General features: G+C 30.7%; 4 protein-coding genes across 8 annotated transcripts in view; 1 reads left to right on the top strand and 3 right to left on the bottom strand.

The window, feature by feature from the left end:
* The window catches only part of LOC146534050 (glutathione hydrolase 1 proenzyme-like), a 31,057-nt gene extending 19,594 nt beyond the window's left edge, over positions 1-11,463 (top strand). For all 5 annotated transcript variants that reach the window (XM_085195091.1, XM_085195094.1, XM_085195093.1 and 2 more), the window contains 8 exons: positions 61-281; positions 2,471-2,660; positions 5,040-5,243; positions 7,803-8,052; positions 8,577-8,767; positions 9,077-9,317; positions 9,513-9,626; positions 9,796-11,463. In XM_085195091.1, the coding sequence (XP_085051217.1) occupies positions 61-281; positions 2,471-2,660; positions 5,040-5,243; positions 7,803-8,052; positions 8,577-8,767; positions 9,077-9,317; positions 9,513-9,626; positions 9,796-9,945 (1,561 nt within the window). In that variant the 3' untranslated portion in view covers positions 9,946-11,463. The remainder of the gene's footprint in view (positions 1-60; positions 282-2,470; positions 2,661-5,039; positions 5,244-7,802; positions 8,053-8,576; positions 8,768-9,076; positions 9,318-9,512; positions 9,627-9,795) is intronic.
* Positions 11,464-11,755: 292 nt separating this feature from the next.
* LOC146534049 (sec1 family domain-containing protein 2-like) lies at positions 11,756-18,544 on the bottom strand. The gene is made up of 9 exons (XM_085195088.1): positions 18,089-18,544; positions 17,752-18,003; positions 16,982-17,287; positions 16,546-16,718; positions 15,886-16,112; positions 15,269-15,438; positions 14,284-14,564; positions 13,554-13,715; positions 11,756-13,057 (listed from the first exon to the last, which is right to left on the bottom strand). The coding sequence occupies exons 1-9, from the start codon at positions 18,263-18,265 to the stop codon at positions 12,847-12,849; spliced, it is 1,959 nt and encodes a 652-aa protein (XP_085051214.1). The 5' UTR covers positions 18,266-18,544; the 3' UTR covers positions 11,756-12,846.
* A 970-nt stretch (positions 18,545-19,514) lies between these two features.
* Positions 19,515-20,950, bottom strand: LOC146534048 (cytochrome c oxidase subunit 6A, mitochondrial-like). Its single transcript, XM_085195095.1, has 3 exons — positions 20,775-20,950; positions 20,525-20,673; positions 19,515-19,693 (listed from the first exon to the last, which is right to left on the bottom strand). The coding sequence occupies exons 1-3, from the start codon at positions 20,863-20,865 to the stop codon at positions 19,607-19,609; spliced, it is 327 nt and encodes a 108-aa protein (XP_085051221.1). The 5' UTR covers positions 20,866-20,950; the 3' UTR covers positions 19,515-19,606.
* Positions 20,951-21,595: 645 nt separating this feature from the next.
* The window catches only part of S6KL (ribosomal protein S6 kinase like), a 41,439-nt gene continuing 39,457 nt past the window's right edge, over positions 21,596-23,577 (bottom strand). The window contains exons 8-10 of the mRNA XM_085195085.1: positions 22,356-22,453; positions 22,013-22,208; positions 21,596-21,878 (exon numbers count right to left, since the gene is read on the bottom strand). Coding sequence (XP_085051211.1) covers positions 21,756-21,878; positions 22,013-22,208; positions 22,356-22,453 — 417 coding nt within the window. The 3' untranslated portion in view covers positions 21,596-21,755. The remainder of the gene's footprint in view (positions 21,879-22,012; positions 22,209-22,355; positions 22,454-23,577) is intronic.

The following is a 23,577-nucleotide window of genomic DNA, read 5'->3' as shown; positions in this document are numbered from 1 at the left end:
CCTAATCATAAATATTTCTATACATAAATATATATAAATAAATTATTATTTATGTTTCAGGCATATTCTGTCAATAAATGGATCAGCAGTGGATGCAACCATCGCGGCGATGTTCTGCAACGGCCTCCTCAACCAAATGAGCATGGGGTTGGGTGGTGGCTTTTTCATGACTGTTTATATTAAAGAAGAAGAGAAAGCGTATACAGTAATAGCTAGAGAGAAGGCCCCAGCTGCTGCGACTGAAGACATGTTCCATGGGAATTATGATAAAGCAACGAAAGGTAAAAAATTAATAGATACGAGTATAATTATAATTGGGCAAAACTGTATTAAACGCGACGAATGTGGGTTTGATTCTCACTGGGGGGGAATGGAATGTTAAGATTTTCCCGTTCTGGTAACAGCAAAAGCGCGACATAGAATTCTTCCACTCAACAAACAATGCTTCCAGAATTTGGCGGAAAGTGAAGAGCGGAGTGTCTTAGCACTAGGTTCCCTCTGCATACCCTGCTAGATATGGAATACAGGTACGAGCGGTACGAGTCATTAAGGACTACGTTGAACTCGCGAGAATAAACTGTATACTTGTATTTCCATCCAAGCTTTGTTGGTGGAAATGTAAACCTAATTTATTTTAAAGTAGCCCGTTTCCCCTAAGCATTCCCCGCTTATATCGCTTCCGCGGTGGAACTGCGCCTTATAGAGTGATAAAATAGGCGTAGTTTTTCCCGTTGTTACCATTAAACCTCGTCTGTATCATCGAGGGGGTGGGGAAGGGTTAAGAAAGCCAAAAACGTCACGGGGTTACTAGACGGCCCATACAAGCTTAAAAAAAAGCAGAAAGATATCAACTATCAATACATACTTCACCAAACATTTCAATTCCTTTATTTGGGTACTTTTGCCACAAATTATGTATATATTTAGTAAATAGTTAAATAACTAGTTTTCTTACATTTATATCGCATAAATTTGGTTCGTCAAAATTGTAATCGTTTCTGTAAGAATTTAGAGCATGTCGATCTAATATTAGGTATATCTGGGTTATCGTTTGCTTTGTCTGTTGCCAATTCAGCTCGTTCTATCTTCTATAATACAAAGAGAGTGTTATATTTTAACTAGGAAGCTATGACGTGGGTATCCAGCAATTAAATAATATAAAAAGTATTATCAAAAATATAGTATATAATTGTTAAACCTCTTTCATATCTAAGAACGATTTTTTATGAAAATTAAATACTTCTTATCAGTGATAGCTACGTATGTATGTATTATTGAATTAACTAAACTATTGTTTATTTTTGATTGTTATATTTTTTAAAAGAAATGTTTATTTGAGCCTTTGAGGCCCGTGACTTAAAACGTTACAGGTTGTGAGTTCGATTCTCACTCGAGGAAATTAAATATTTTATATTTTTAAGTAATTTTCCACATTCTACTCATATAATCAGTTCGAAAACATTGTATTATTATAAGAACACAATGTGTATAACATACTTAGGAATTAAATTATAATTATAAATATATATTAACAAAAAGAGTTCGAATTATCTTATCTAGACCAAATCTATGTGGATCATCATCATTATTATAAATGAATTAAATTCTTATTGTTATAAACAATTGTTTAAATATACCTACCTGTTGTTTTTATATAAAACATTGTGAAACAATGACGTTGGTATTGTTTCAGTGCGATGACCGTCATTTAGGTTAAATAATCATTCTAGGTAAAGAATTATAGATACACTATTTGCACTAAAGTTTCATGAACCTACATATGAATAATTATTTTTGTATAAAAAAATATATGTTTAAATATATGATTTACTTATTTCAGAACTAAAAAAGTGTGCCCAATATTTTTTTTCAATAATATACTTTTTTTAAACTTTTTAATTTTTGCACTACATAATTCGGGAAAGCGAAAAAAAAAATTAAAACGTTTATTTGCGATAATAAAGGGTGCATTGCCAATAAATATTAATCACTCCTTAATAAAATTATCTTAACCGAGCTTAAAAGCTTCGTTGCGAGTATAAATTCACAATACTTTCGTGCGAAATTTCTCCTAAACTTTCACTTGTTCTGGTTCTGTAGAATACATATGTATGTAAGTTACGAAATTTCTCTAATGCTATACTTAATATGTTCGGAATATAGGTCTTTATGGATGTGATAGCATAAATAAAATCCTTATCATTTTTTTGTTGTTAAAAAAATGACTTTAAGAAAAGTCCTTGTAACTTTTATGTTTTTTAAAATAAAATTTAGACAAAGAAATTATGATTTTAGTTTTTCCTTTAATTTTTTTAGGGGATAGACAAAAGGAACCTGAAAACCTAGTCTTAGCACTTTCTATTCCAGTTAAGAGACTTCCGTTCCTTCTCAATTAACTATATTTACTATAAATGCAATAAAATAATCCTTTTTCTTAAATTAAAAGTTTATTTACATAATTTTTACCCAGGTCCTTTAGCAGTGGGTGTTCCTGGTGAGCTTCGAGGGATGTGGGCCGCGCATAAAAGGTGGGGTAAACTTCCCTGGAGTACGCTGGTCAAGCCTACTCTGGAGTTCTGCAAATATGGATATCCGATATCGAAAGCTCTTTACGACGGACTCGAGAGTGCTCCTTTCATCAAGAATGATCCACACTTGCGGTAAGCCTCTGAACAATGTGAAACCGATCTATTTACTAATTAACTTATGAGTGTAGTTTTACACTTTTACCACTGTGATACGTAAATGTGATTGATTATTTTAATACACAATAATCGCGGCGTTGATTTCCGCCAGTCAACGCGCAATGGCTCGAAAATTCGGCGGTTCCCTCTAGGTTCCCTCTGCCTGCCCTGGTAAATGCGGGATAAAGGGATGAAGCTCAAAAAAAAGTAATAAATATATTGTAATAGTAAACGAATGCGTAATAACATTGATTATATTAAAATTAAACGTGTCGATAAAGCGATTTTGATAGCAATCAATAGATTATTATTACGCAACAAAAGAAGTATTTTTGTATAGACAGGACGATGATAAAGTGCCTTTGAAAATTCCCAAGTTGTTTACAAGGCAAAAACCTGCAGTCATTGGTCTCAGGAAATAAGCAAACTAATGACGAGGAAAAGGCCTTGTAATGTGTATTGTCTCGTCATCAATTTTATTTAATAAAATTTATATGTAAAATTTTACTTTTAAATCTAAGAAAATATTTATATAATAGCACAGATTATAATAAATTCTTCTAAGAATTAATTATTATTATAATTGCGCATCATATTTTATGAAAGTGGCAATGAAAAGTTTTTAAATATCATAATGTTTTTACGTTCTTGCCTTTTTTAATGACTGAGAGATATAGCATGCCCGTTGCTGTTGTAGGTACCCCACTCAGTACTGTGCCTAACCTTCCCGGAGATATCTATTTATTAAAAATTTAAATATAAACTAACCAGCTAAGGTTTAAAGATCTTCACATTACAATTGCATCACAACGCTGCTTATATCGAGTACACAACTAAATATGTACATATAGTGAACATTTAAATGACAGAAACAGACAAAAAAAATGATTCAGTATTAAAAAATTAAGACGCATATAACAGTGAATAAACATTGTGACATTCATGTAGAAGTACCAATTGGCATAATGTTTTTCAACTAGTTCGTAGGTTCAATCAGTTTGACAGCGTCGTAGCGTTAATGGAATGTGTCTTTCTGATCGTGGGTGTGAGTTGAAATCCCACTAGGGGATCTAGCTACTAGCTAGATATGCGTGATGTGCTCAATCTTATTTCCGCTGTTCTAGTAAAAGCACAGCGTTAAGTTCCGTCATTCAACATAAAGCGGAGAAAGCGGGGCAAAGCGTGAACCTAAAAAATGCTATTGTTCATTTCAAATTCTCTGAATTTACATTTAAAAACGATAGTTTTTTATTCAATAGAATAGCTGGTGTCATATGATCACAATAATATTAGCTTACATTTCCAAAGTGATACATGATACAATATAAGCTATCAAATATAATAATTATAATTCAATAACGCACTTATATAAAGAACATGGATAAATAAAATAAGATGCTCTTTTGTTTTGTCTTTTTTGGAAAGTTGAACATAACCTAAACCAATTTTTATACCGATGGTTTTATACAGCCCAATATAGTACAGAGAACATCGTATGCGGGAAAAGCTGCGTGAAACTGCCAAGCTACGATTTATAAACATTTTTCACGCCACATTAGACTCATTTGTGAAGGCCATGCGGAAGGAATTTAATGTTTAAGGTTGTAAAATATATATACTTAATCTATGTGTACGTTTTGGCTAATTCAATTTAAAACATCGTTTAATGTCAAATTACGTCTTATTTTCGTAATCTAGTGAAATATTAAAATATTTTTATTTATGTTCAAAATGCATTTATAAACTATCGTATCCATCGGGAGAAACTATTGCTAAAATTAAGGAGCCAATATTTCTTTATATTTTAAAAATTGTAAAAGATTAAAAAAGAAACTCTTTAAAGCCATATTTTACGCGTGACGAGTTCTAATACTCAGTTATGGCTTCACCATGCAAATCATAATAGGATTGCATGGAGCGACGCAAAGCACGTGCTTCTCTAATCTCTACTTCCAATGTATTTTTATAAAAAGTGTATACTTACCTACCTTAGTTTTCATTCTTAACAAAAACGCAATTTACCTAATATTATTTTCGTCCATTATAAAATGATTTACCAATCAAATACACACGGCAAAAATTTTTTTTAAAGAAAAAGTAAAACAGAGTGAAAATTTTTAAGTTTAGATTTTATGTATATTTTTAAAATATTTTTTCCAGCTACAAATTTGAAAATGCATGTTAAAAATATAAATTAGTCTTTACCTCCATATTCCATCCATCCATCAGCCTTTCAACGTCCACTGCTGGACATAGGCCTCCCCTAATTCTCGCCACTCCGTCCGGGCCACCTCCATATTAGTAAATATTAATTAAAAACAAAAGAAAAACACAAATTGTTGTTTCCATTTACAGGAAAAAGTATTTCAACAGTGCTAAGAACAAATTCCACAAATCAGGCACGATAGTCAAGCCCAGTGAAGCGTTTTGCAACACCTTGAGGATTATAGCGGAGAAGGGTGGCGATGAACTGTACAACGGCACCCTCGCTGTCGAGTTCTTGGAAGATCTCAACAGAGTTGGCAGTATTATAACAGCGGAAGATTTGAGAAATTATGAGTAAGTATTACTTATATTTTCTTTATCTAATGTCGATTTATTTGTTCTCTCGCAGACAGAGAAGAAGATCTTATAAGGGTTCCTCTTTTCCTTAAAAGTTACGGAACCCTAAAATATATTTACGTTTTTATTTTTTTACCTATATAAGTAACACAATAGTTTTCAAAATGCAGGGAATTTAGTATTAATATATTAAAATTACAATCGAAATTCCCTTCATAATATTATATTAAGTAAGGCTAAATAAAGTCGAATTATCTGAACTATTTTAAGATGTTGAACGATTACGTTTAGTAAACAAGGCTGAGCCACTCGTTATCGGTTATTTCAAAACAATGCTATCAGACAACCGGCACCTTCATATTTACTTATAAAAGATTTTATTTTAAAATATTAACACACTGTAAGCTTCAATAGTGTTTTTATGTGTAATAATAGATCATTGTGTGTTAATAGATAGGTCATTATTATGCCCTTATCGTAATAAAATACGCTATATTCCTTTGTCCACAACATGTACTCTGCGAAGCATGGAACGATAATGCCTCAGTTATTATTACACAGGAGACCACAAAATTAAATTATAATATATATTTATAATATTTCAAATCCAACAATGATAATATCGAAATGGCATTATTAAACAAACATATGGATATAATTATTATTGGTCGCTTGTAATAAAGACAGGAGAATGCCTCTTTAATAGTGTTATTTACAAGATTTTATTATTTTTTTGTTCTTAAAAACAATACAACGTAGTACATAGGTATAAATATCTTTGTTTTTAATGAAAAGCGTTAAAAATCATCGTTAAAGTAAACGTGACTTTTTTCACGTTTGATAACAAAATTATTTATTTTTATTACGATTGCGTGGCCTTGTTTTTAGTTTACCAACAATTATTATTCGATGGGCATTTGTATAATCTTAATAAAATTGATTAGTGATTATGATATCACCGGTTTATAATTATAAAGAACAACACTAAACAATAATATTTTTTATAAATATTTTACAATTAAATATAGTATGGGTAAAAGTACGCTTATATTAAATTTTTAGTTTTTTATTTTGTACGACATGTATGTATAATAGCCAAGTAAGTACCTACTGCAATACAAAATAATACTATCGTCCTCTATCGAACTCCTTCATGGAATTGTAATATGATTTTAAAAACAATATTAACATGAATATTCTAATTATAAACGCGACAGTTGTGAGTTGGATATTTACTCGGGGGAACGATTACCCACATTTTCACAAATCGCGTCATGGACACATGGACAATCGACAAAATGGGTGAAAAGCGGGAAACGAAGTGTCCCAACTCTAGGTTTTGCCTTTATCTTTGCCTACCGTGGTATATGCGGGATACAGCGCAAGGTAGAAAAAAATTTACCAGTTTAATATTCAGAACGAAAATTGATTTTAATCATAATATAAAAATGACAAATTGTTGCGACACGAGTTAATGATATCATTGTTTTCACACCGAACTTACCATGTTTATTATTTCTAGAACCAAATGAATAATATTTTTTTGATAACAGCTGCACAATTATAGAGAAAAAAAATATAGGTACGATGACTCATACATTTAATATGATTTTAAACGAATCGAAATTATGAAATATTTATTTAAGATTGTAACAGAGAAATTACTATTAAAACTATTATTATTATATCAAAATAACTATTATTAATACTGCATTTTATTAACAATCATTGAACTTTCTGATGGCAAAGCGCGGCGTTGAGTTCTGCCACTCATCACGCAAATCCTCCAGAATTCAGCAGAAAGAGGGAACCTAGTGTTAAAAGTGCCTACCCAGCTATGTGCGGGATACAGCGTGAAGCTGAATTTTCTGATGCTTTTTGTACCCACTATCTTTATATCATTGATTCGCTCTTCATACATCTTCATGTAAATTATACGAAAATAATTATTGTTGGAAATTCTTTTGTTTTCTAAATTTTATATTTTCTCATCATTTACTTTGCGAACAGGTATTTTTTTAGAATTCCATTACAAATTTATATTTGTAGTTTCAATTTTCATACAAAATAAGCTGCTTTTATAATGACGTTCCCGTTGACCTACAAACGTGACATTGATACGGAACCCTCGGGCCTCGGCGGGGGAGACCGACTCGCACTTTATTTGTTTATTTCGATGCCTAATGACGAATCGCATCAAAAGTAACATTGTCATAGGTCCAGACCAGTTTATTATTCCACTGACATCACGTGTTATTAATTGCCCCGGCCCGGCATATAGAGTTCAGAACTTATCGCGCTATGGTTATGTTTAAATACATATTTTACTTGTATAATTAGTAGTTTATTTGTAAAAAATATTCCACTGATGTTAGATATAAGAGAAATTGGTTTTTTTATAACGAAATAATTTTAATAAGTAGATAAGGCTTTATTTGTTTAGCTCATTTTTTGACTTTTTTTTTAAATTTGCACTTATGGCCTAAAATTAATATAACTAATAAATTACAAGTAAGACGTTGTATTCTTTATTTAACTAAAAACTTATAATTTCAGAGCAAAGATCACAGAACCTATCTCAGTGCCACTAAGCAATGGGGACGTCCTGTACACTCCACCACCACCCAGCAGTGGCGCTGTTCTGGTCAACATTCTGAACATCCTCAGTGGCTACAACTTCACCTCAGACAGTATTAACGGGACAGACAGCAAGATACTCACTTACCACAGGATAATTGAAGCTTTCAAATATGCGTTTGCAGCTCGAACCAAGTTGGGCGATTTGGACTATTTAGATTTAAATGGGGTTTGTTCTTATTTTTTAAATCTTTAATTATAAGTCTTTATAAATCTTTAATTATCAGAAGTTTATATTCACTTAGTTCATGATGTACCTATTCGTTGCAATTGCATGGGCCATATCCCCATTGATTGGTTTCCAAAATATTGCTATAAAAAGTGCATTAAACGAAAGCTCTGAGGCATAGTCTAAATAAAAGTAATGATTTAGGTATATCACATTTAACAGTTCCATCTAATCTAATAAATATTATTAAAATAGCTTCACGCTGTATGCTGCATGCAGCAGGCAAGGGATAGGCAGGGAGAGCCTAGTGCTAATATACTCCGTTCTCCATTTTCCGCCCAATTTTTGGAATATTTCGTTTTGTCTTATTACAAATAGTGAAGTAAATTAGAATAATACATTGATCTTAGGGGGAACCATACACCCGTCGCGCTTGTTGTCAGACAATAAATGTTTCATAATATTATCTATACGAGTCGACTTTATATGAATGTATTGAGTAAACTATTTTAAAAAAATTACAGTTTTTAAGTAACATTACATCTCCGGACTATGGAATGGAGGTCAGACTAAATATCAATGACTGGGCGACCAGTAACGACACCGCCCACTACGGAGCTACCGAGTACCAGAAATCTGATTCCGGCACCGCGCATATATCAGTGATAGGGAGCAATGGGGATGCCGTTTCTATGACGAGCTCTATTAATTACTAGTAAGTGGATTTTGTAACAAAAAATGTATAGATCTGAACTCTCCTGTGAGTAATTTATGTGAATTTATATTTTCATTTCTTCGCTATGGTGTCGACGCATTCAACATGCAATGCCTCCAGAATTTAGCGGAAAATAGGGAACGGAGTGTATTAACAATAGGTTCCCTCTGCCTTCCCTGTTGTGTGCGGGATACAGCGTGAAGCTGATAAAATATGTTATGAAATTTCCGCATAACCTATTTTTTCTATATATATTTTATTTTTTAAAAATAAATGTACCTATATCTAAACCATTAAAAAAATAAACAGTTTCGGTGCGGGCTTCTCAACACTGAACACTGGTATCGTTATGAACAATGTCATGGACGATTTCTCCTCCCCTGGAATCACCAACTATTTTGGTCTGAAACCAACTCCAGCAAACTTCATTGCCCCGGGAAAGAGGCCGCTCTCCTCAATGAGTCCCAGCATTATCGTCGATAGAAATGGCAATGCAAAACTTGTGATTGGTGCTTCAGGAGGAACGAAGATAATTACAGCTGTTGCTTTGGTAAATATATTATGGTTATTTAAATAAAAAACTTATATATATACTCAAACATCACAAATAAAGCATTTTTTATGTAATAATTATTTTAGTATAGTTCTTATATAATAAATATAATATTAATATTATATATTATCAATTGTTTACATCGGTAATTCAATTCAGAATTGTATTAAATTTAAAATTGAAACTTTTCAGGTAACAATACGCAAGTTATGGTTCGATCAAACCATCAAGGAAGCGGTAGACGAATCTCGCATCCACCACCAAATATCCCCAATGTATATTAATTATGAATTTGGAGTTACCGAGGTAAGAAATTCTATTATTATATGCAAATTAATCAATTTTTTCTTTGATATTTTTGTTAATAAACTGATTTTTACAGCCAAAGCCATTTTCATCAACCATATTATATATATTATTTTATTTAATAGTTTTAATATAAAAAGGTTTTTTCAATTCTTTAATTTCGTTCCAGGATATTGTTGAAGGCCTACGAGCTAAAGGACATGGAATGGTGCGATATAGAAACCGCGGTTCTAACATATGTGCGCTATATAGAAATAAAACTGCAATCTTCGCAAATGCGGACTTTAGGAAAGGGGGTGATGTTGCTGGAGTAGACTAAAAACTTAAATTATAAATATAGTCCAATTTTTCCTATTAAATAATTAATACAAATTCAGTTTACAAATATTTTACTTTACCAAAAAATATCAGTGGAATTCTAAAGTATTATGGAATTAAACTGAGTATATTGAATCTCATTATCGATAACTACAAATACAGTTACATAGAATTCTCACTATTTATTAATATTTCATGTGTAAGCAAATCAAATACGTCTAATCCTGCAATTATTTTCATTAAACTAATTATGGCCGCAGCGGCACGTCTGTCTGTAAAGCGCGACGGCTGTGAGTTCGATACCCATTGGAGAGATTAAATTATTTTTATTCCCTCACTTTAGCTATAAGATAAAGCGCGACGTTGAGTTCTGAAATAACGCTCGCTTAAAACAAAATCTATAGTAACAGTGCCTAAAATCTACATCGTCGAACTTTCATTGAACATTCAAATTGTACAGCTTACGTAACTTGATGTAGATATATCCTAAGATTATTAGATGAAATCTTCATATTTTAAGACTTTTTTTAGAAGATTTTGAGAAAACTATTATATTGTTTAAAATATTTGTGTATATATTTCTAACGGAAAGGCATATTTTTTTAATCCATAACTAATTGCAATTTTAAAAACGCACATCTGAAAATTACTTATATGAAAATTAGTAGCTTAATAAACTAAGTTCAATATCTCAAATATTCTATTTTATTTTATAAGTAAGAAACGGGTAAAGTTTGCCAATATTATTTATACCGTAGTGTAGGTTGCATTTCAAAATGATATTTAACATATTCAAAGAAATAGATACCTACTATCAGTATCCCATCCTCAACTTAAAACTAAAATATTTCAATACTATACAATTTATATTATGTATAATATTATAGCTTTAATTAAAAAGTATTAAATACATTGATATTAATATGACGCAGTAAACTGTTTCCTTTTTTTACCTTTTTCACCACAAAACTATTCGTTTGTAAATATTTCATTGTATAAATTACAAATAGTTTGTACTCATATAATTTAATATATTTATTTACTACTTAAATGTATTGTAAAACAAAATATAACAGATATTTTATATCAATTCTATATTTATTCCAATTCATTATTTAAAAATCTATCTATGTATTTATATATTTTTGTGTAGTACGTACTCTAATGTGTAATATAATAATGACAATAATTATGTATTTTCGAGCTCATACTTTACTTGTCATTAATTCGCAATAGAAATACTAACACTAGCAAATGAAAAATTTGTATTTGCCTAAAATCTGTAACTATTTTCAATTTCTCAGTAATCTTTTAAAATTGTAAAAGCATAAATAAAACGCCATTACTACTGCTATCTTTATTTTGTTTTTAGTTTTGTTTAATTATGTTTAGGTACAAGAAAGTATTACTTAAAAATAATCAAAGCTTATGTTTGTATTATATTATTCTCGAATGTATGTATTTATCACGATATATCTGACATGATAATTTCGATAAAAATAAAAAATATTAAAATTTAGTTCCATTGTTTTTTTTTTTGTGTTCATGTTTATTACATTTCATCTCCTTTATTTGCACATTCTCATTGTTTGCACATAAAATAATAAGAACTTATTTTAAATTCCACCTATAAGCCGTAGATAGCTGCGCAGATTTGATTCTAGGATTTTTCCTAAGTTTTTGATGTGAGTGAACAATGAAAAAATAACTTCTGATCAGCCACGACTGTTTGACCGTACTGTATCAACTAAAAAGTAAAAACTACTTATGTACTTAAGTCAGGCATCCTTGTGTAAAATCAAAACACTGGAAACATTTCAGTTTTTTTATTAAAAACCATCATTCAAAAAATTTTATCACACATATATTATTTTTATATATATCTACAACTATACGACTATCTTCACGCTGTATCTCGCACAAAGCACAGTAGTGAAAGGGAACCTGGGAACCTAGTGTTAAGCCCGCCACGATTGGCCTTAATAAACATATAATCTGGCTTATTAATATTAGTATAATCATTAATCAATATCAAGCACAATTATGATTGTTTGCATTGTAATTGCATTGCATTTATTATTAACATATAAGTACCAATATATAACATACCTATATATATATACGTTAAATATAGATGAAATTATTACTATATTATAATACAAAGATAATCTTAAAGGTTTTCTTTTTATGTTTACAAACAGACTCAACAATATATACATTTAAAGAGATTTTTAAACAATAATCATAATTTTTAATAAATAAACATATACAGACAATAATTTACATCATGACTACAAACAAACTTTAGAAATGTGTTATAATTATTAAACAACATCAAATAAATGTTTACTTTTTTTTAAAAAAATATATATTAATAATATAGTTAAAATTCTGAATTAAAAATATTTTTTTAAGCACAACAAGATGATTTTTTAATCTAATTGCCTTTACAATTAAAATGACAAAATGCATAAAAATAAAAATTTAAATATCAACGACTAATAAAAACCAAAGTTTTTCCGTTTCAGCTTCACCTAGTAATAATACATTTCATGGTCCACTTTCTACGTGGATTCAAGACATTGCATGTTGAATGGCGGACCACAACGCCGCGCTATGCCTGCTTATGAGACCGAGAATATGAAAATAAATTAATAGTTGTAAATATTTTCCAGAGTAGGAATCGAACTCAGTACACAGAGCCTTTTTACAGTCAAAAGTATTTTATAATTCATATTTAAATTTTTATTTATTTTATTTTAATTACATTTTTTTTGCCTTAACAAATGACAAAAAGGCTGCATTGAAATAACCCAAAATGAGAATAGAACCGGCGACTCCATTAACGTCAAAATACAATAAATAATATGAGTATAAAAAAAATTAGTAAAAAAAATAATATTTAGGAACTAACTAAAAATGCATCTTTCATGGCTTCCACGGGAGTTACAAATTTAGTTGAACCGATTAGAACCACATTATCAATGCCACTAGTTATAACACTCCTGTGTAACTGTTTACATTCCTCCGCAGTGATGCCACCAACCACGAAAATCATTACTGTGGGATTATCTAGTGGGTGTTTTGCATTTTTTTTCTTACTTGTCAGCATACTGTAAAAGAAAATTTTATAAATATATTATTTAATTTAAGCTTCATGCTGTATCCTGAATATGTTAGGGGCAGAGGGAACCTTGTGAGTGACACTCCATTCCCCACGATTTTGAATGGCTGAACATAAAACTGAGCTTTATCTCATTACGAAAGCGAGGAAATAAATATAATTCATCGGCCCGAGTGGCCATCGAGTCTATTACCGCTCTAATATACGTAATATGTATATTAATTCAAAAATAAACTACATAATTATTTTGTATAGCACAGGTGTTTATTATGCAGCGGTTATAAGTTGAAATATTATTTGGGATATTGTTTATTTTTATTATATGAATATTTCTCGAATCAGGCTAAATAAAATTATTTCGTAACTCCTCCCACTACACATTGTTTTGAGCAAGTAAGCAAATAAGAAATAAATATGCAAGTAACTAACTTTACAAGTATATAAATAACTTGGCAAGTAATAAGAGATTTAAAAATGTTACATACTTGAACCCACTGCGCAACAAATCCTTAATGCCTTCATTTCTATGACGCAGGTCAATTAAATCTGGTCGGTCAGTATTAACTAAATCGTCGACCAGCTGTTGTAGAACCCCGCGGTACTCGTGACCGGTGCCGGCCTCGCATGGCTTCAACACTGAATTATACCTGGAAAATTACGATATAAACATATTTTTAATATTTTCTTATTAAGTGGAGATAGAAGTGTTTTAACACTAGCTTATCCCCACCAAATGTAGAAGAAGCGTAAAAAAAATCATTACACATTTAAAAAAATGTATTTCAATGTCGCATACATCATGAACCTGTCTTATGTGTTTAAGAATATGGTTGAAAAGACCCAAAACGATGCCGAGTTAAACACTGTATAGTAAAATACTATAGTGTGTAGTGTAACTACCTTGCTTTGCCAACTTGGTACTTTCATTGGTAGACTTATAAATAAAAACATTTAAGTCCACAATCATCCAACGGTCAAGACTCTTTTGCGAAATAGAGTGAACACTATTAGTATAGTGTTAACAAACTCCATCCACCACTTTCCATTTCAATTTACAAACCATTGCGTTCTGAGTGGCGGAACCCAACGCCGTATTTGTCTTGTTACTCCATAAAAATAATGAATTCCCCCTAGTGGCAACCAGAAAAGGCTACAACTACTGCGCCTCAACGGTCTCTAACGTTTATTCAAATACATATATATAAATTAACTCACTTATTCAGTATCTTCCTCATCTGAGCGATATCCAGCAGCTTATCCATAATTTTATTAGTTATATCCTCACATTGTTCTGGCGACACAATTCCCAGGTCACTCAAATGTAAACTGTCGTGGTCTTCAAATATGGCGACGCTAAGCGTCTCCCGCAAGCTGTCCTCGTGCTGCTTATTAAATGTTACTTCGTTACCGGTCAAAGAATACACGTGGATTAGAAGTGCTAGGAGGTTTTCTAGCGGTAAATTCCTTTCTTTACGAGTTTTTATTAGATGACTTATCTGAAATTGTAAAATAATAATAAAATATAATTATCAGTATCACATATGAAATTATCTATTTCTGTTAGAATTCGTAAAGTAAATGTTTTTATGTACATTATTTTTGTTTTTTTGGCTTAGTAGTCTATCAATAGTATATAGCTATGCGGTCGTTATATATTCCAATTAGAGCAATTTATTCGAATTTTATTATTCTTATTTTATAATATATCTCTTTTATTTATTTGTAGTCTTCTGGAAAGGAATACTGAAAAGCTGTATTCATTTCACAAACAACAAACACTCAACTTCAGTCTATTAGAGAATTCATTCTCTACAGTGATTTTACTCATTGTATTCTAATAAGTTTAGATGTGGTTTACATGGAATTAAATGAAAATAAAGATGTAAGTGATATATTAGTATTTAGAACAGTCTTTCATCTGGCATCATGGTTTCATCATTGGCATCTGGTCATACTGTCTATTTTTGTTATTCCTCATTTAGTAAGAGGGAGGTGTTGAATACTACGTATACGTGACATTGTTGACTAGTAACTAGTCAACAATGTCACGTATACGTTTTTCTATAATATTTAACTTCACATATTCATATGCGACAACATATCGCAATGCTTTTGTAATTTATTAATTAAAAAAACTAAAACAAAAGTATCCAAGTATACTTTTAAATAATTAGCGTTGTATTATATTTCTTTTACCAACCTGATGCAAAACACTAGTAGAGTCTCTGCTAGTGACAAGATTCTGTAAAATTTGTTTCTCCAAATTCATAAGTAATTCTAGTTGGACTCGTTTCGGTGACTTCAACGTTTGTACGATAGCTAGAGATTGTTGGAGCACACCTAAATGTTTTGGTATTATAGTGTAATTACCTTAAAATAAAAATACCTATGATTAATAACAGTTATTTAACACATTTTATAAATGTAATATAATTAACTAATCAATAATCTTTTCTTTTTCCTACATAGTTAAAATTCCTCGGCTTGACATACTTGGTCGACATTAATATAACATGTTGTGTATTTCGAAAGTTACACGCACAAATAACTGAGAAGTGACTTGCCTTGTCTGCAAACATAACAGATTATAGGTTTGAGGTAATGAAATATTTAATATTTTCATTACTTCGCTAACCAGAGTAAAGAATAAAGTGCAACATTGTCTTATAAAGTTGTTTTTTGTAAATAAAAAACCTGAATACAGAAACTTTGGAATATTTTTTGTTATTTTAAAAATGATCAATTTTTAATTTATAATTAGTATGACCAAATATCAAATATATTATACCATAACACAAAACACGATAAGAAAATTACCTTTAGCAGCCAAAACAATTTTTTCAACACTTTGCGGTGTGACTTTCAAAAGTGTTTTAAGTCCAGGTGACTTTTGGACGTCTATTTTAGACAGCTTATTGTACAGATCAAACATAACTTCCTTTTGGGATTTATTTATCATGTGATCATATGTTTGTGCACAGGACTCGTCCTGGGGGTGATGGAGGCAGCCTGGGCTTAACTGTAAATCCTGGGGGTGGGCGAATCTAGAAAACATTAGGCAATTTCTTAATGTTAATCAAACTGGGGTACAAACCATCACACTGTTGAAGTGGACTTATCTGACTTTATGAGAAAGCTAGTAAAAAACTCAGCTTCGTCACATACATTGTAGCTATATTACTACAGAAATTGTAGCTATATTACTACAGAATTTAACCTAAAGCTGTTCAGTAGTTTTAGTGAAAGCCCTCAAAAACTTTCACATTTATAATGTTTAGTGGAAATGATGGATCAAATACTACTCAATTGTTTTTTTATTTGGGTTATGACAAGAACATTATTTCCTAAATAGGTGAAATTAACTTTCTATATAAAGCACAATTATATTTGCCAACTGGGAAAAGAACCCACAAATGTCAAGTTTTCAGTCATACACTGCTCCATATTATAAACAACATTTTTAAACAAGTAGCTTACACATTAGCCTCACAAAGAGGGGACATATCCACAGCAATATCATTAGAATGTCCGGGAAACCTTGGTAGTACTGCCATTATTTTATCAAGAACTGACTCACTGGCATGACTTGTAACCCCACAGAGGTCTAATGTACGATCTACTATGATGACAGAAACAGGATTCAAACAATTCTGAAAAATATATATTATGAAGAAAAGCCTAGAACACAATTGAAGGAAACAAAACAAATTGAAACAAAATATCTGACTGTAGGCATGATGGTTGAGGGTCTGATTTCCAGTCAAAAAAATATTTCCATTTTTTCATTTTGGTAACAAGAGAAAGTGCAGTGTTGACTCGCTTCACTCAACATGCAATTTCAAATCTCAAACAAAGTATGTTAACACTGGGTTTCCTTTACCTAATTTGCTAATAAATAAAAAAATTTATATACCTTTCTTCTAGAAGTGCAGATTGGGGAATTTTCCAATATAGCAGCAATTATAGAGCTATATGCACCCATAAAAAATAAATCTTCTTTCATTCTCATTGATTCTAGCATACTATTCAAACTGCTTGCCAGTCTTCTAGAACACAGCCTTTCATCATTATTTAAAGTGTATAAATCGATAGAAGGACTGTCAGGCATTATATATCCATCATATAGAGGATAAACATTTGCATATGGAGGTGTTAAAAATATAGTACTTGTTGGACACATCACAAAGATTGGTGAATAGACAACCTCTACAACACATTGCTGAAAGAAAAAAAAAACACTAATTAATACAATGACTTAATGTACTAAAATAAGTACAAGAGAATTTATTGTTCTAATGATGCCATTGTGGTGCTGTGTGACCTGTAGGTTCAATCTCGACTCAGGGTGATAATTATATTTAAATTATTTTCATTTTCCTTTAGTATGCAAAGTGCAGTTCCACCAATCAACACCATATGGGGGAAAAAAAGTTACGCAGCTATTGGTATAGAAATCATGCAAGGAGTGTCATGCCACTTGATTCTTACTTTTCCACTCAAATTTGAGATATGAATCCACAGTAACACTGTATTATCAGGGTGAGAAAATGATAAATATAATTTATTCCCCACAAAAGAAAGTAATGATCAACTCCTATTACTCTGGCCCTATCTCTATGTGAAAAAGGCATAATTGTGTTATATCATATTTTGTTATTATATAAGTATTGTATAAATACATACAGTTTTCGCAAGCCATTCCAAAAGCATGCTTTCAAGTTGTTTAGTAGCTTCAGCCGGTGCTCGTCCAGATGCCAATATGTCACTAACATCTTTATTTTCATTTAATTCCATGTAAACCACATCTAAGCTTACACATGATATTAAAATACAATGAGTAAAATCACTATGGAGAATGATTTCTCTAATAGACTGAAGTTGAGTGTTTGTTGTTTGTGAAATAAATACAGCTTTTCGGTGTTCCTTTCCAGATGACTGTAAAATTAGATAAAAGAGATATATCACATGTTTTTAATTTAAAATATAAAGAATAGTGAACATAAAAAAAACAGATAGTTACTTCAAAAGGTGATAAAGATTTCACAGCGGATGCTCCACCAGTGAGAAGACTGAACAATCCCCCATTCCAATGTAAGCATTCTGCACTATAATCATCCAAGTACACTACTGCACCTATTATTCGATTATAAACTTCCGACCAACACGCTTTGTTAAATTCTTTTAAAATAGGAGCCATTGCAATAGAAGATTAATAAGTTTAGTAATATGAAACTGTTATTTGGATAAAAATTACTACATCTCTGATTTACAACCCACTTTTACAGGTTTTACTTAAAAAATTGGATTTTTTACGAAAAATAAAACAGACTAACACATAACAAAAAAATATAATTATTTATTTTTATAACACATTTACAGCGACACAAAGAACATGTCTCAGTATAAATATTTCAATTTAATTATATTTTGTTTACGAAATTCATTGATTTACTCATTTGCCCAATCAGCAAATAAATGTCATGTCAACTGTCAACTGTAAAGTATTCGTAAGATGTCAATGTCAACAGATCGACGTTGTAATTTTTATTTTATTAATATTAGGCGTGCCAGTTTAGTGTATTAGAAATGTTTTGTAAGTTTGACTAATAAAGCTAACCTAAAATTAAACGCCTAAAATTAACGATAAATAATAGAAATCATACGGTATACGAATTTATATCTCGAATAATGGCAAGGGAGGCCTTTATTTATCGGTGAATTGAATATTAACACAAAACATATTAAGAAAATAAAAAATAGATTTAATATTTGATATCTGCCACTCAACACACAATGCCTCCAGAATTCGGCGGAAAATAGGAAAGGGAATGTCTTAGCATTAAGTTCTCGCTGACTACTCTGCTGTGCGCCGGATATAGCGTGAAGCTACAAAACAATGAATATATTTGAAAAAAAAGATTAAGAAAAGACTTTCCTTCTGTCTCATACAGAAAAAAAATGGTTCAGCTCAGACTTCCAGTTTCTTTTACTTGGTTTCAGTTTCTATGCAAAATATATCTACCAAAAAGTATTGTCAACAATATTTAACGAAGTTCTATAAATAGATATAATAAGAAAAGGATACATTTGTCGCATATTTTATTCTTATTCACCAACAATGAATTGTTTTATTTATTTATTATTCCACACATCAATATAATATACAAGCACAAAATGCGGGTTTAACACTAAAGAACACTCCACCAGCCAACCATATTGTGTGGCAAATAATTGTGTAGGTGTTTCATATAAATTTAAATTAGTATTTTATTAGATTCACGTAGTATACCGCATAAAGCAGTGTAAGCATAGACCCTAATCCCCAATACCAAAAGGCCCAATCTTTAATTATATTCAATTCAATTTATATTAAGAATTTAGAATATAATGTTTATTTATAATAGTTTTCTATATTCATTGTTTGTTACTTTAAAATAAAAGAATCATTGTGATTTATTAACTTTTTATTCTGTAACTTACCATGGTTTTTAATTTAATCTAAATATTTCAAATACATGTTATCAAGTCGGAATATTATTTAATGCTCATCTTCGTAGCCACTGGGCAAGGCATTGACATGGGGGTTGTGGAAAAGAGACTTCTGGCCATCACCCCATGGGAAGCGCTGAAAATATAGATATTTTGTATTAATATAATATTTAGACAACAGGGGCAGTGAGTAACACAGTGTATTCAGTCCTCACTCCAGGGAATAATTTTAATTATTTTCATTTCTTTGCTCTGTAAAGACAACATGCAGTTTACAGTTCTACCACTCCAAAGTAAAAGAAAAATAAAAAATATATAGTATACACATTTATATTACGCAAGGCAGCATTATATATTATATCAAGCCATGGTTTGACATAACATATAATATGAATATACATATTACATAGGCATGGCTATTCAATATTCAATTCAATTTCAATTTCTTTCAATACTTTGTCCAACTGGTTTAAAAACAGTAAGGCATTAGATAAGCCATGAGAATATGTCCACATTAAATTTTAAAAATAAATAATTTGACTACATTAAAAATACAAGACAAAACAAGTTTTGCTTCATTGCATTCTTTTCATAGAAAGAACCATAATTTTTCTCAGCTTCACAAGACATACTACTAATGAATGGCTTGCCAGAGCAGGGTTATTACCCTGCTCTGGCAAGCCAAAAAAAAGCAACACTAATTCTTTCCCCTGTATGCGGATTGAACCCTCAACCATCACATTTACAGCAAGACTCTCCTATGCCTACAATGGACAAATAATCTTAATTTAATCTTAAATAATTACAATTTTTTTCCTTAGAAAATTTTCATTTTAGGTATTTATAGAGTATGGTGAAGATTATTTATTATTATAATATTTAAGTCAACATTACTTAATCACTTCAGTGTTTTTGCAAGAGTAGTAACAGTGAATATAATAAATAAATGTAAATATTAGAAACGAACCTTCGTGCGAATGCGCAAATACTCGTAAGGAACGAATGGAGGTCGCTCATGATGCTCCTCCTGATGAGCAAGATAGGCATTCAGCATACCTAGTCCTACAGCTGGGATTCCTAAAAAGAAGGACAACTTCCTCCACAGTTTCCAGCCACCTAGTTAAATATGTTATAGTTAGTGTTTGTCGAAAAACAGATAAGAGTTCCCTAGGTTATGCGATTACATAATGTATGAAAAAATATATCATCAAAATTACCTCCATGTCCTCCAGCCGTTGCCGCATGGGAAGATAGGCGAGCGTTGTTTTTAACATACAAACACGCAGCTCTATGCAAAAACGAAGCCATTTTTACGATTGAAATTTTTTACTGTATGTCTTTACAATTGTCAATGTTATCAAATGTCAAAATTTTCAATCGATTCGATTTACGTTTCGTAGACAAAATTTGTCTTTGATTTTAATCTTTCTTTTCTATCTTACCTATCACTGTAAATATTTATATTTATGATTGTCAGTAAATAAATAACAATATAAATTATATATTTTACTTGCCTATTCAAGACAATTTATATCACTAAATAATAAATAAAAAGTAGCATTTAATTTTATGTACTTTAGTTGTTTCAAATATTTATTTTGTTTGTTGTTTTTTTTAGGGATTAACGGGAGTAATTAAAAAAATACTTTTAAACAACAAAGTTTACAATAATTATTTGCTTCCTAGAATAGTAAATAGCAAGGAACATAATTATACTGGTAAATAAACTTTTTTGTATTTTTTTATTATCTACATCTATGCACTCCACAGACTAAGAAAATTTTATATGCAGAACTACATAAAATAAAAAATAAACACATAAAATATTTTATAAATAATAATTTTAATTTATTATTTTTAAGACAACTTCCATAAACCATATTATGGAAAAAAATTAAAAATAATTTGAATGTGTGACTTTATTTATATTGAAAACAGTTATCGTGTTCCTAATTTTTTAAATTTCGTCATAGTTCTCTTTTTATTTTTAAAGATTTCATATTCAGTTCATAGGACGTACAAAATAAAATCAATGATATATATTTTTTATTTTTATATTTAGGTATATATTTGAGGCTATAAATCTATCATGGCACCTGAAACAGATCTTACAATATTGTTATTTAATATTTACGCTCATAAATAAATATTTATACCTTAACTTTTATATATTATGCTTAGTATGCTTAGAATCATGGTTATAATAATAAAGCTGGTTGATCAAATTTTAAAAATAGATCCTTATTTGTTGTCTCACTTAATGATGAATTAATGTGGGCGTGATCACTGAAATGACTGTCAAAAACTTCCTTAGGAGCTACCTGAAACAAAATAAATTTCATTTGTTATTTCAAAGTAAAATTATTTAGTTTTTTTAAACGTAAATATCTTACTGATAAAATTCTTAACTAACGACCTAACAGATATAACTTAGAGTAAATATGTTGCAGAGTACCTTTTTAACTTTTATATGTTCAAAATTAAATCCCATATAGAATGCAGTTTGTTGTAGCTGCCGCAAGTTTCTCAGGCGAACTTTAGGATCCCTTTCTAATAATCGCATTAGTAGTGCTCTCGCTCCTTTGGATAGACTATTTGTTTTATCAGGTAATGTGCCAGGAACTATCTCGGAGTGCCGTACCTGCTGAATGCTAAAAAAGATACGTAATACATAATTATAATTAAAAACGGCAGACTAGATGTATATCAATTTTAAGCCCATAAACAGACATAGTGACAGCGTATTTTAAAATAGTGAAGGTAAAGAAGTGGAGATATATAATCTAAATAGTAATTACCCGTAATTTGAATTGATACTGGTATTTTCTAAAGAACTAGATGGATTTTGTGTAGCGGTGCTTTTTGTTGCCGAAATATTTACAGCAGGCGTCGGAAACTGTAAAGTAAAGAGATAAGATATTAACACAAGTTAGTTACAGAAGCCTCTTAAAATATGATCACACCTTGCCTATCTTTTTATAATTTTTTACGGAAAATATTTTTAAGCAATTAGAAAAATAACAGTAAAGTATAAGTGTGTTTATATGAATAAAAATATTATTTAAATGCATATCGAGCCTATAATAAAAGATCTTCGACAGTAAAATGTACCAATTCATCAAAACCTTCAAACTTTAAAATGGTTCATTGCTTATTTTCCATATAAGTAATTTACGATGCTACGAAATAAATAACTTCAATCGTACCACCGTAGTTATAAGTAAGTAGCTTGTTTTTTTCAACTTAGCCTCATAAGATTAATAGTTAATTTCACATGAAATCCAAGCTCTTGCACCTTTTGCTATTTTTAAATTATCTTAAATCTTAATATTAGCTGCTGCTTATATTTTCTTATTACATAAACATTTTGTATTAAGTAGGTGATTTATTTTAGAAAAATAGAGTGAAGAATTGCTTATGTAGATAATTCAAGTATTGGCACAAGAAAGTTTTTTTTTATATGATTTAATTAAAATAAAAAAGACTTATTTTTTGATAACGCCTATCGCAAGGAAATGATCATTGACATTTTACAAACGTACCTTACTTTATGTTAAATTAACGAATATCAAATAAGTAATAGATAAATATATTTTTTCAGCTTCACGCTATATCCCGCATAAAGCAGGGTAGGCTAAGGGAACCTAGTGTTAAGAGACGCTCCGTTCCCCACTTTCCACCGAATTTTGAATTTTGAATTTTGGTACTAGAAGGAAGAAACGAAAATATTAATAAATAATAATTCATTCCGTCGAGTAAGAATCGAATCCACACAGGTCGCGTTACAGTCACTCGCTTGTGCCCACGCCACGACGACTTCCAACGTTTATAAATATAATAGTTAAGTAAAATTATTCTCAAGTGCAAAGTCATGGGCAATAGCCTGTACGTGGACAAAATACTCATTACAGTAAGGTAATAAGAACGTAACTCGGCATAATCACCACACACACTCGCGAACCACTCGATTAATATACGATCAAGAGTTCCCAAGTATACGCGGTCACTCCAGACTAGTTT

The sequence above is a fragment of the Heliconius melpomene genome, chromosome 12 (genome assembly GCF_056956725.1).
Source record: "Heliconius melpomene rosina isolate 202511_hmr_F chromosome 12, ASM5695672v1, whole genome shotgun sequence".
Taxonomy (NCBI): Eukaryota; Metazoa; Arthropoda; class Insecta; order Lepidoptera; family Nymphalidae; genus Heliconius; species Heliconius melpomene.
Note: the sequence above shows the minus strand (reverse complement) of the source record. Positions and strands in the feature narration are given on the sequence as shown.

Bases quoted from the DNA above. Each gene is read 5' to 3' on its own strand.
- LOC146534049 (XM_085195088.1), bottom strand. From the start codon at position 18,265: ATGGCTCCTATTTTAAAAGAATTTAACAAAGCGTGTTGGTCGGAAGTT. The intron at 16,719-16,981 runs GTATATAAATTT...TATATTTTTCAG, and splicing joins TCTGCACTTCTAGAAGAAAG to AATTGTTTGAATCCTGTTTC. The intron at 15,439-15,885 runs GTAATTTTCTTA...TTTTATTTTAAG, and splicing joins AATTGTTTTGGCTGCTAAAG to GTAATTACACTATAATACCA.
- LOC146534048 (XM_085195095.1), bottom strand. From the start codon at position 20,865: ATGGCTTCGTTTTTGCATAGAGCTGCGTGTTTGTATGTTAAAAACAAC. The intron at 20,674-20,774 runs GTAATTTTGATG...ATATTTAACTAG, and splicing joins AACGGCTGGAGGACATGGAG to GTGGCTGGAAACTGTGGAGG. The intron at 19,694-20,524 runs GTTCGTTTCTAA...CTATATTTTCAG, and splicing joins ATTTGCGCATTCGCACGAAG to CGCTTCCCATGGGGTGATGG.